This window comes from Numenius arquata, chromosome 14, assembly GCF_964106895.1.
Source record: "Numenius arquata chromosome 14, bNumArq3.hap1.1, whole genome shotgun sequence".
Taxonomy (NCBI): domain Eukaryota; kingdom Metazoa; phylum Chordata; class Aves; order Charadriiformes; family Scolopacidae; genus Numenius; species Numenius arquata.
In genome coordinates, this window is record NC_133589.1 from 9138780 (window position 1) to 9151462 (window position 12683).

The 12683-nt window shown below is 37.7% G+C and overlaps 1 protein-coding gene across 1 annotated transcript; it reads left to right on the forward strand.

The window, feature by feature from the left end:
* The first annotated feature begins 358 nt into the window (after positions 1 to 358).
* GPRC5B (G protein-coupled receptor class C group 5 member B) lies at positions 359 to 12328 on the forward strand. Its single transcript, XM_074158455.1, has 3 exons — positions 359 to 1379; positions 6003 to 6115; positions 7547 to 12328. The coding sequence occupies exons 1-3, from the start codon at positions 374 to 376 to the stop codon at positions 7589 to 7591; spliced, it is 1164 nt and encodes a 387-aa protein (XP_074014556.1). The 5' UTR covers positions 359 to 373; the 3' UTR covers positions 7592 to 12328.
* Positions 12329 to 12683: the final 355 nt, after the last annotated feature.

The window sequence follows — 12683 nt, forward strand, 5'->3', positions numbered from 1 at the left end:
CAATTTACACATTCTTTAAGCACCTGAATTTGAACAATAAAGTACTGTAGATAATGTATTCTTTTGCAGCAGGATGCATAATTTTTTTTCTGGTTGTGTTTTGGGATATTTGCAGGGGCAGCGTTTGGAAATGTTGTTTTCAATCTGTGCAAACACAGAAATGAGTCAGTTTGTGTTCTGAGTACAACAGGCAAAAGCAGCTTTCTGGGAGGGCAGCGAAGGGGACTGGGGGTGGGCTGTGCCAGCTGCAAATCCACTGAAAAAAAACAGTAAACATGGGCTATTGAAACAAGTTGTACTTCCAATTGCTGTGAGATCCTCCAAAGTGAACTGTAGCTAAATAAACAAATACTTTGTTGTCTCAGACAGAAAAATGAAAACCTACCCAGCCATTGGTTTCTTCCTCCTCTTCGTGATCAACTATGGCTCTTCTGAAAACTCAAGTACGTCTCGAGGGTGCGGACTGGATCTTCTCCCCCAGTACGTTTACCTGTGCGACCTGGATGCCATTTGGGGAATAGTTGTGGAGGCAGTTGCGGGGGCAGGAGTGCTGACCACGTTACTGCTGATGCTGATTTTGCTGGTGAGGCTGCCCTTCATCAAGGACAAGGAGAAGAAAAGCCCCCTGGGAATGCACTTCCTCTTTCTTTTTGGGACTCTGGGACTGTTTGGGCTGGCGTTTGCTTTCATCATACAAGAAGACGAAACGGTGTGCTCTACCCGAAGATTTCTGTGGGGAGTTATCTTTGCTTTGTGCTTCTCGTGCTTGCTAGCTCAAGCCTGGAGACTTCGTAGACTAGTTCGACATGGGAAGAGTCCATCTGGCTGGCATCTAGCTGGTGTGGCGATCTGCCTGATGCTCGTCCAGGTCATTATTGCAACCGAGTGGTTAGTACTGACAATTGTCAGAGATAACAAGTTGGCCTGCAGCTACGAACCGATGGATTTTGCTATGGCTTTGATTTACGTTATGTTCCTGATGGTATTTACCATGGGATTTTCTCTTTTCACTCTCTGTGGGAAGTTTAAGAAATGGAAGAAAAATGGAATATGCCTCATTATAACACTCTTTTTTTCCATTCTGATTTGGGTGGCCTGGATGACTATGTACCTCTTTGGTAATGCTGAGCTAAAGCGAAGAGACAAATGGAGTGATCCCACTCTTGCTATTGCACTGGTGTCCAGTGGTTGGGTGTTTGTTATTTTTCATGCCATCCCAGAGGTCCACTGTACCATCCTTCCATCGCAGCAGGAAAACACTCCCAATTATTTTGATACTTCACAGCCAAGGATGCGTGAAACAGCTTTTGAGGAAGATATACAGCTTCCTCGGAGCTACATGGAAAATAAAGCTTTTTCAATGGATGAGCATAATGCAGGTAAGAATTTACTATAGAGGACTATGTTTTTCTGTAGTAGCCAAGAAAATAATCTGTATTACAGAGACATTTTTCAGGTGTTCAAAATAAGGGTCATTACAAATGCCGTATTTTTCACACTACATATTGTTCCCTTTTACAGTTTTCATTAAGGTATCTCTTGGGGGGGAATGAAAAAAATGTAATACAGAAAATATGTCTCTGGTTAAAATTATTCTTCTGCATGTTGTTCTTTCATTGAAAAACTGAACAATTTAAAATGCAAAGCCAACAATGAAAGCCAAAAAAAAATCACAGTGGAAAAAATAGCCTCTATTTTAAAATAGTTTAAATTATATTTTTTGTCATTTTCAGTTGACAAAATTTAATATAAATATTTTCCAAAAACACAAGAAAAAAATCAATTGCTCTTTGTTACAAAATGCTCAGCCTCTTGAGCAACAAAATTATTATTATTAATTATATTTCCATTATAATGGAATTTAGTGCCACTTTTTGACACTGTGGGGGGAAAAAATGCAAAGTGGCATATAGAGAAGTTCAAAGAAAGTCTTTGTTCTGACGGCTTTAACATGTGAACAGCGTATGCATAGAGAGAGGTTTTAAGGTAATGGTTGCTTTCCTTGTCACAGCTGTTTGGTGACATAGAACAATGTGCGATGACATATCATTAAAATCTGCAGTGAAAACGTTTTTGAGCGATTACTGACAGGGCTGGCAACAACTGTTAGTTCAAGAGATCCAAACCATTGCTGAACATTTAACTCGCATCAGAAAATACATGGGGATGCTTATCTGACCAGCGATGGGAAGCACAAGCTTCCCGGCGTTGGGTAGTGCAGGTTGTGGTCTGGTGCTGTCCCACAGTTGGATAAAGGATTTCAGTACTAGTCACACTGCTTTTTACTCACTATAATTGAAAAGAGGACTTCCGTATCCCAGCCAATAGTTGCCACGTTGCTTTGGCAGCCCCCAAAAGGCAGCTTGGGGCATGTTGTCCAGGCACTTCACCTTCCTATTCATCTTTATATATCTTTGAGCTCCTCTGGATGTAGACCCCAGGAGGAGGAAGCCAGCACTCGTTTGGTACAGTGTTGGGTCAGGAAGGCATTTTCCCTCTAAGTGTTTTAGGAGGAACTTTAAAGGTCTCCTAGTATGAAAGTTTTGAACAGAAAGGAGTTAAGATCCTGTGAGCACAGTGGTAAAACAAACAAAAAAATTGCATGGATAAAAGAGTGGTTGTTTATTACTAATGTTCCAGAGCAGCAGAGGCAGCTTCACGATGGACTGTAAAAGCTTTTTTTTTTTTCTGTCCTCCATCCGTCATTAAATTAATTTCATAGTAAGGTAACTGCAGTGGCTTCAGTGGAGCTATTTCTGACTAAGGCAGATCTAAGAACAAAACTGGATCTTTCTCTCTGTATTATATCCATTCATGCATACGTTTTACAAAGAGAACTGGAAGCTCCTTTTTGATCTAATCAAACAGTGATTAAGTGTTTTAGTGAAATGGATAGACGTATGATAGCTATAAAATCATTATAGTATCTATTATAATGCAATTTATGTTCTGTTTTAATCTATCTGAATCTTACGCAGTACAATACAAAATAGATTTCCTTATCTGATGCCCTTATTAATATTTATCATAATAAATGCATGTCATTCCTATTTCTATGGCATGCGGGAGAAGGATACATACATTTTTAATAAATCAAAACAGATTCATTATTCCTTTGCAGCGGTTCTTTAAGTACAGACTTATGACAACAGAGTTTGGAGACAAAACTTACTAGTGTGGTAGAGACTTAAAGTAAATACAGGTAATAACACTTAACTCATATTATGGCTGTTGAAGTGTTAATTAAATCAGATCACTGTACCGGTGGTTGTCAGTGGCTGAGCACCTGGGATCTATTAGCAATTGGTGCTCTGCAGGTATGTAGAGTATATTCTCTTCTTTTATTCATTTAATTAACCTCAATTCAAGAATTCATCATTAAGAGTTTAGAAATTAAAGGAATGGTACTTTCTTCAATTATACTTAAGAATGATGTTTAAGAATGTAAGATCTGCTAGTTGTAAAATTTTGGAAGACACGATACCAGAAAACACCTCTTAGTTCCCTGACTATAATATTTGTTTTAGTAATTAGCTTTAAATAGAAAACTTGCTTGGGTAAACACATTTTCCATTAATTCTTGTTATTTCCATTAATACTTGTATAGAGTAATTCAGCAATTTTGCTTTTTTTTTTAAAAAATATTTTAAGCAGCTTTTTAAGAATCTGAACAACATCTTTAAACTATGAGTTCAAACAAGCATATGTTCTCCTAGTTTCTCTCTTAGCAAAATGTGGCTCCAAGTTATACATAACAACAAGAGCTGTTCTATTCCAGGAATATCATTAAGCATTAATAAAGCAAAAGTATTTTACAGTCAGTTATTTAAACAACATACTAATCTGGGATTTTAATATTCATATGATAGATTAGTTGAAATATCTACTTAAAAGTGATTTTCATACCTGTGTCTTGTAAAAAAGTTAGTAAAATATTTAGAAACCCTGGAAAAAGGCAACTTAGTGGACTGAGTTCTCAGTGCCCTCTGGAAGTGCACTGCACGCTGGTCTGGCAACTTGGGTAAAGCAAAGAGAATTTGCCTTATACATGAAAATTCTGGATGCGAAATGTCGAGTGCTACAGCTGTCAAGAAGCTCAAGCCTAAGCAGCTCCGGTCCTGAATTTTGTTTAATAACTTTTAGTACTACAAGTCACCCTCCGAGCCAAAGCCTAAAAGCAAAGTTAACAAATTAACAAAATTTAAACTACGTGTTAAAAACAGTCTTTGACATGACATTTGCTCCAATCTTCTTGGCACTTTTTTTTTTACCTATGCATCCTCTACACAAGTAGATGTATTTAATAGTAATGGGAAAAGTACAAGGAAAAATGGTAACATTTCTATGAGAGAAAAAAAATTCCAAAGTGAGTATTTTGTCCATAAGCTTTGTCTCTGATTCTCATGTTAAAATAATTTTAGACTTATTGCAATAATGGGGAAGAAAAATTTAGCAATACGCAATTAAATTTACTGGCTCTTTAACATAACTTTGAAGTGATCATGGAAATTTTGTGTAAGTATTTTAATGATAAAATTATAAAGAGATTATTATAAAGAGATTTTTTTCTTTATCTGACTAGCAAATTCCAGTGCAATCATTTGTGTTTAACGTGCAGTTAAGAAGCCAAACTACAAAGAAAGAGTACTACTGACCCTGAGATGGTTAAATATAAAATAAAAATCACATGATTCTAGTTTAGGCATTTTCATCTTTTATTCTCCCAGTGTTCTGCAAAAATACCTGATTTTAAAATACAGAGCAAGTAAGGGTCTGTGTGTGTCTGAAGTCAACAACTGAGCATTTGCAGGGCTGGATTTCTAAATTTCTGTGCTAAATCAATATTGTTCTTTATCTCTGTGCACAACTCCCAGAGAGGGGAGTAGCAGTGCAGAGGACAGCATATGGCAGTAGGACCCATTTAAATCTTGTTCCACGCAATGCATCCATATTAAATCCTGGCCTCCTTCAAGTCTGTGCTGAAATTCTTGTAAAGTTCAGCTCATTCACAATTTCAGCCAGACAGTGTAGAATTGTAATTTGAATTAAATCTAAGAGAAATTCTTGCCCCAGGTGCCTGAACGAGGCGTGTTTCTATTTACCAGCTCACAGATGAGTATTGCCCGTTGTAACCGTGCGAGTCGCGTGGATAAACGAGCTCTGTTCCCTGGCCACATCTGAATTCAGTGAAGCTGCTATTTACCCCCGAAGTAAAAAGAGAGTTTTTATGTGCCAATCCCGAGACTGGTTTAGAGAGGAAGAAGCATATCCCTAACTATGCATATCTCTCATTCAGAATATACATTGTGAATCCAAACTGGTGCTAAAATTAACGGAGAGACTGATATATTTCTGGTAGAAACATTCAGAAGGACAATCGGCATCTTCTCATTTCCTTCAGTCATTTCCCATGTTTAAGCTATTGGAAAGCAATATTTACTTCATATTTCCAGTTTCTCAGAGTAAATATAATCTGAAACATCTGGAAAATCCTTATACGCTAGTCATGCTGAAGTAATGCCCAGGGGGGTTGTGAGCTTGCTCACTGGCTCGAGCAATGTTTTGGATCCCTGTCCTCTGAATTTGATAGAAAGCAAAACGTAGTATCATTTTACTTAACCCCACAGTGTCCAGACCGATACAGTAAGAACTTCGCAAAATATATTGCGCAAGATACATCAACGGTTCGTTGATTGAAGACACTTAGCTCCTATGGGAATGAGACTAAGCAAACTTAAAAAATTTGGTTCCAGTAAATTTTTTCCCATTCCACAGCAAACAGTTAATTTTATGTAAAACTGATTCTTCTGAGATCCATCCCCAACTATATAAGAAAAACCGCTGTTCAAAAGCAATGTGAAAACTGGTACGGCAGTATGAAAGCTAAAATCAGTGGCAAAGTTCCCAATAACTACACTAGAAGCAAGAGACTTTTATGATTTCAAAGGAGGTGCACAGCATTAAACGTGTTCCTAAGAACGATCTCTCTTTTCTAAACACAGCGCTAAGAACGGCAGGATTTCGAAATGGCAGTTTGGGAAGCCGACCTAGTGCTCCTTTTAGAAGCAATGTTTATCAGCCAACTGAGATGGCAGTTGTGCTAAATGGTGGGACTGTAAGTATCAAAATGTGATGACTTAAGAAATCTTTGATATGCACTGATATATGCAACCACTACTAATGGAAAAATCTGCTTTTAGCTTATTCACAGCAGGGGGAAAAGCTATAAATGAAAATTCAAGCGGCAAGTATGCATGTAATGCTTCCCTTCCCTCTAGAAAAGACGTAATTACAAAGTATTTTGCATTTCTTTACTTGGCCATTCACATTTTGCTGTGTAGTTTGAGTGAACCAAGTTCTTTGGTGACAGTACATATTCAGTGGCCCTTTCAAATTAAATTTGTGTTAAGGTATTTAGCATAACTATTAAGTGACACAATCTCTAACCTGATTTTTTTTCAAGATGATGTGAGTCACAGAAATGTTTACAGGCCAGTATATTACTTTAAATAAGAATCATTGTTGCAGATAGTGGTGGTCTCTCTCATATCTTCCATTTTCTTGTAAAATGAATGTAATTCTTTGTAAGTAAGTTACAGATGTGTATGTCTCTTGGAAAGCGATGCATAGAAGAGGAATATAGAATAATTTAATGTTAATAGCATTTATTTTTCTTTCTTAGACACTAGTTTGGCATGCCATTCTTTGAAAGACCTTTTTTTTCTGCAGCCTGGTTGTTGTAAGAATGGTGTAGTGATCTGATGCCAAAGACTTTGTAAATGTTTTTCATATGATGCGTAATTTGCACTTGAAGACATTTAATATAGGAGGCATATTGTTGAAAAAGAAGAATTGTCATCCCCATATTTTTCATGCATACCTACATGCTTCTTAAAAATCTACCCATGAGCCAGTTTATACTCATGTGAGTTGGGTTTTCTTTATTTTGAATCATGAGCTGATTCCATAACTCAACCTCTACGTTTAAAACCAGATAATGTGAACTGATTGCAGGTGTCTTTCTTTTTTTTTTTTAATAAGTAAATTTTTGGTTGATTTTAGTGAACAAGAGGGACTAGATACAAGGATTCTCTGGTGTGGGTAAGACAGTGGGAAACTTATCAACTTGAATAAAATGAAAAGGCTTGTGCTTTGCTGTCGGTAATGAATAGCATCCTCCTGATGTTTGGATTCATTTGTGCCCGATGCTTGGATTCGTCTCTGCCTATGCTTTCTGATACCAGAATACGCAGCTCAGGAAAGGGCAGTTTAAGGATGAGGAGCTAGAGGATTTGTTTTGGGTGGGTTTTTTGTTTTGAGGTAGATACAAAGCTTAATGGAGCACATCAGATAGCAAAATGAGAGATTAATCTCTATATATAGTCATGGTTTTTACGGAGAGGTAAATGGGTGGAAGACAAGTTTCTTTGTACCATTTTGCTCTGGAACTACTGTCTGGAAAGCTGTCGTGTACGTGTAGCATGATAATACTGATTTTTGAACAGACTAGATCTCTCAGTTACGGGTTTATTATCCTTATTTCCAGATACCAACTGCTCCACCAAGTTACACTGGACGACACCTCTGGTGAAAGGCTGTAGGCTGTAGAAAATAAGAATCCTTGTTGCAGATGTTGTTCCCTGGCAGTGTGTCTTTGAGGGAGGAATCCATAGAAGTACCAGAACAAAGGAACAAAACATCCAGGAGCTTTCGAAATCCTACAGAGGATTTTGTCCAAATGTGAACACCGTTGAACTGATAATTGCAAAAACAAAATTGTAAAACTGAAGTTGAATCTAATTTCAAACAGAAGTAGGCACACCTTAAAATGGAAGAGGGGGGATATTGTATTCTGAAATGTAAGATATTCTCTTGTCTGTAACTAGTGTGCGAGGCAAGCCTGTTTTTGTTGGTTGCCAGTTGCTTGCAAAATACCCTCCTCTCACCTAAACTTAATTCGTGTTGCCACAAGAGATTGCCACTACAGTGTGAAAACATGCAGGATTTCTTTCCCTTTTGCTCCTTTTCCCTTCATTTCAAACATCATGAAGAGTACTGTTTGCTTCATTATCTAGTTGTACTGTTAAGTCACAAAGAACCATGTGTAGTCAAGCATCGTCGCTCTGTGGCAACTAAATTTCCATTACACTGTAGGCTGATCCTCTTCTCTTTAAAAAGCTGGTGTAGGAGATGCAGATCTGGAGGGGTGAAGGGTCTATGTATGTTTCATGGGAGTTTCGGAGCTTCTTGAGGCAGAGAGAAAGCTCAGGTCCAGCGCAGAGGCAGCTCTCCTTGGCCCCTGGGATCCCTTCCCCGTTATTCCAGCTTCAGCCCCGGGTGCGAGCAAAGCCGCGTGCTCTCCCGTCTCCTACAGAGGAAGCCATTGAGTGAAATTTTGGAGGGATACGCTTTGGCAAAGACTTAGCTGGGGAGAGAGCATGCCTCCAGTTTGCCAGAAGGAGTTTGTTGTGATGGTGGATGAAAGGCAACCATGGTACTGCCCGAGCCAGCTCGTCTGCCGTTCCTGGCCAAGCAGGAACGAGGTGACAGGTGGGAAGTGGTGACCACCCTTCAGGAGAAACCTGGCAGCAGATAGCAGCAAGACCTCCCTTTCCAATCCCTGTTCATACGAGTAGTCCCCTTGACTGCAGCTGTTTGTGCATTTAAATATGGTTGTGCATTTAGTGCCTAGATAGTAGAATCTCTGTGCTGGAGGTGGTTTGTTGTTGTTTTTGTTTTTGTTTTTTTTAAGGTGGTTTCTTCCCTCCTCCTCCTCCCCTCCACTTTTTGAGTTGATATAAGGCAGACTTTCTCAAAGCTTTTTATCTTTGTTTTCTCCAGGTTATTTAAAAGGTTCCCATTGCCCATTGTTTGTGCCATGGTTTTTCATTATGTTTAAGCAATCATTCCTTTATTTAACATTTAATACATATCGGACATTGAAAACATCATTGTATCCTCACTGTTTGGCCAATGTTAATCTTAGCTTTCCTCGATACTAAAAGCTAATTGTATTCACTTGAGGGCATAGGAAACTTATAACAACTAAACTTTGCATATGCTGTAATAAAAATATATATTTTCAAACTAAAAAAAATTTAATGTACAAATAACCGAATAGCTTAGTAGCTTCACAGAAGGAAGTTACTTGCTGTATACTGCAAAAGAAAGACAAGCTTTTTATTTTTCAAGAGTCTTCCTGATTCTTCATGTACCTCCATTTCTACTGAATTAGGAACCTCGTCCTGCAGACTTGTATTCCCATGAGTAGTCCCGTCAACATCAGTAGGTCTACATACAGGTACAGAGGCTGCAAGACCAGTCCCTAAGTGTTGCACACAGATATATATGCATATATATATATATGGAAAAAAATATATATTGCCATTCTTGCCATGATCATCTTATAGGGTTTTATTTCAAAGCCCTTCTTTTCCAGAAGCAATGTTTTTCTGTCATGCATGAGTGAAGGAGCATGTTGGCTCCCCCCTGCCCTCTCCTCCTCGAGGCAAAGGAAGCATGTGCTTGTTTTAGGGATTGCTTATTTTATTTTGTAAGTAACTAGATGGCCTTAGCAACCAAGTAGGGTAGGGGTGGATATTGCATGCTATCCAGCGACTTAGAAATATGTTTTGCTTGTTTTAAGCAAAGCTTTGATCAAATAAGATAGTATTTAAGATAACGATAGTCACCCAGAAGATGCATCATTTGGAACAATAAAAAACCTATTATCATCACTTGCCTGCAGAATTTTGCTTTTAAAAACCAGTTTAAAAAATACGTCATAAAAACATATAAGATGACCATGGCATAAATGGTAGGACAGCTTTCTTTTGAAAAGTTTATCATGCTATAACCAAGATTTATGAATTATAATACACACTTTACAGAATATGGACAAAATCTGTACAATATATAGTTATCTTAAGAAACATTTTTTTCTTTTTCTAGATGTGACTGAATTGATAAATAGAGTTCCCAATCCTGCTCCTGATGAAGTTGTTTGGAATTTGAGGCCTTATCCAAAGATATGGCCAAATCCTACAAACTGCTACTCACATGACTAATCTCATTGGGTTAGTCATGTGGACTATTCACAAAACTAAAAATTAGCAGGATTGGGTTTAATTTGTGGTGGTGAAGGTGTGGCAATAGATTAGGAGGGTCTTTATTTTCCAACTTTATACAATTACTAATAAGAAACTCTTTTTTATAAGTCACTAATCCGTGATGTAAAATGCCCCAGATAAAACTCTAATTGAAGAAAGGCGCCTTTATGTTAACTTATATTTTTGTTACAGTAAACAAATTGTTTACTTTTGCCTTTTATTGAAGTTACCTAGAATGTAGAGCATCTGTGAACAACATAATAAGTAAGCACAAGCCTTTCGCAGTTCAGTTAATTATAATTAGCTTTTATACTATAAAAGCTACTGTGTTGTCCCTTGATGGTTATGTGCTCATGGTGTTCCCATGCAGAAAAATGAAAACGTAAAGCATCTGAAAAAACTATTACCAAAACGAGATTTATAGTAACTGGCTTTTGATCAATGGCTGGAAAGAAGTTCAAAGCCATACTTTACAGATCTTGTCCTGTTTTCAGATGAGTTGAGGGTGTTTGACACTTGCCAGAATATATGTAGCATCTTCAGAAGAGCACTCTCAATAAATACAGTTGTTTTGATAAACAAGGTACATGAAATACTATAGAACTAGATGTTTCTGGTTTTAGTCTAAACACAGGCATCTTGGTTGGCTTTGTTTGAGCTTGATGCCTTGGGTCTAACCAAAGGCCATGCAAAAGGGAGCATTGTAGCTTTTATAATGAAACAATTGGACTATTCTACCAACTTACAGGATTACAAAGCAGGTGCTTTTTATTAATTGATGAGAGCTAAAGCTCACTTTTGATAGATAATATATATTTATTAAATGTATTAATGTGTGTTTTATAACGTACCCTTTTTTCCGCTGATTGTTGCATACTGGTATCTTATTAAGTACATCTTTAAAGGATTTTCAAGACAATCAATGTGTACCATGATGACTGTACATAAGTATACAAAACTACAAAGGTTGTAAAGCATGGGCAAATGTTTTATTTTCAAAATGCTGTTCTTAACGAGAATAAAGGCTTTACTATTTACTTACAATGTTTGTGTTACCTTGATGTTAAAATCCACTTAAAATTTTTCCATTACAGTAAACTAATGGCGCTACAGACAGCATTGTCCTGTGGCGATACCGTGGGTGCAATTCTGCAATATAAGCTAAGTTGAACTAAAGGAAACCAGCTCCTAGAGTTTAGGGCCACATTCCCACACTTACCCTTGGGCTCTGGCACCTATCAAACCCACTGTGACCTAGTCAAGGAGCTGAGCAGGCAAACTCTTAACACTACAAGTGATACTTTTATATTTTCCAGTTGGCTCAGCACTTTCCTGTGCTGGCTCAATTGGTAGTGCCTGTGAGAAGGAGGGAATGGGATCATACAGCTGGGGTTGAAGAATGCAGGTTGAGAGTTTTTTCTTCAAATGTTGCGATTTTCCTGATCTGCAACAACCAGCATCACCAACCAGGAAAAAAAAGCGGGGTGGGTACCGGGATAACAGTGAAGACAAAGTCCGTGTAAGTGATGGAAGAAATCCATGTTGAGCCACAGCAAGAGCAAGAGAATATCCATGTTTTATCGTGCTTTCATTCAAAACAACTAGACCTTTGTTTGATTTGTATGGAATTAGTAGTAGAACTGCAACTATCTTCTCTAATTGTGAAATTATAAAGGCCTAAATAGCCCTATGCTTGACAAGACTGAACTAAAAAAATAATAAGGTCTCTCTAGCAGGGGGCCCCATCTGATTTTTGTTCTGCTTGCACCTTATGTAAGTAAGTACACATACACAAGATCGCTGAAAATGCAATCACTGTGATCTTAACTTTACATTTTCTCAGCACATGTGCTAAGTGGTAACAAAAGGGCCTTTGACTTTTTCTCCCTGCAGAAATGCAGAGCAACCCTAGCTCTCATTGCCTTCAGTTGGAATTGCAGAGGCAGAGCGTTTCTGAAAATCAGACCATTATGAACAGAGCCTGGATTTGTGTAAATTGTCACAGCTCCACATAAGTCAGTAAAGCTACTCCACTTTATACTAAATGAAGATTTTTGCCTTAGTTTTAACACTTACTTACATGTGGGTATAACCCCACTTATTTCAGAGTTTTCTCCCTGTCAGAAAAGCTTGCAAGTGAGCATTCAGAAACACAAGATAAACACAGACTCAAAATTTTTGGCTAAATGTGCACAATTCCATCTGTTTTAACAGAATTGTGCTCACTTACAGTAAGACTGAGCTTTGTCTTGAAATGCTGGGGCCTTACGTAGTCTCCCTTTGATTTACAACACCTCACATGTAAAAGCCAAACTGTAATGCTAAGAGTGTTTCTAAATCAGTACCACAAAGTTTAGTCCATGAACTCTGTGTTTTGTGATATTGGTGAGAAAACTAAAATTGAGATGTTGAATGATTTTCTATAGGTTCTTCTGAGTCTTCCAGTTTGCTTCCCACTGCAACCATACAAAATAAAACATTAAATACTTAACTTTCAAAAACCTCCACAGAAACAAAAAAAGTAAACTTCCATACTTCAACAGCAAATATTCCATTGTTCAATAAATAAACCAA

Coding starts and splice junctions, on each gene's coding strand:
- GPRC5B (XM_074158455.1), top strand. CDS start 374: ATGAAAACCTACCCAGCCATTGGTTTCTTCCTCCTCTTCGTGATCAAC. Junction 1,380..6,002: donor AATGGATGAGCATAATGCAG/GTAAGAATTTAC, acceptor TTCTAAACACAG/CGCTAAGAACGGCAGGATTT. Junction 6,116..7,546: donor TTGTGCTAAATGGTGGGACT/GTAAGTATCAAA, acceptor CCTTATTTCCAG/ATACCAACTGCTCCACCAAG.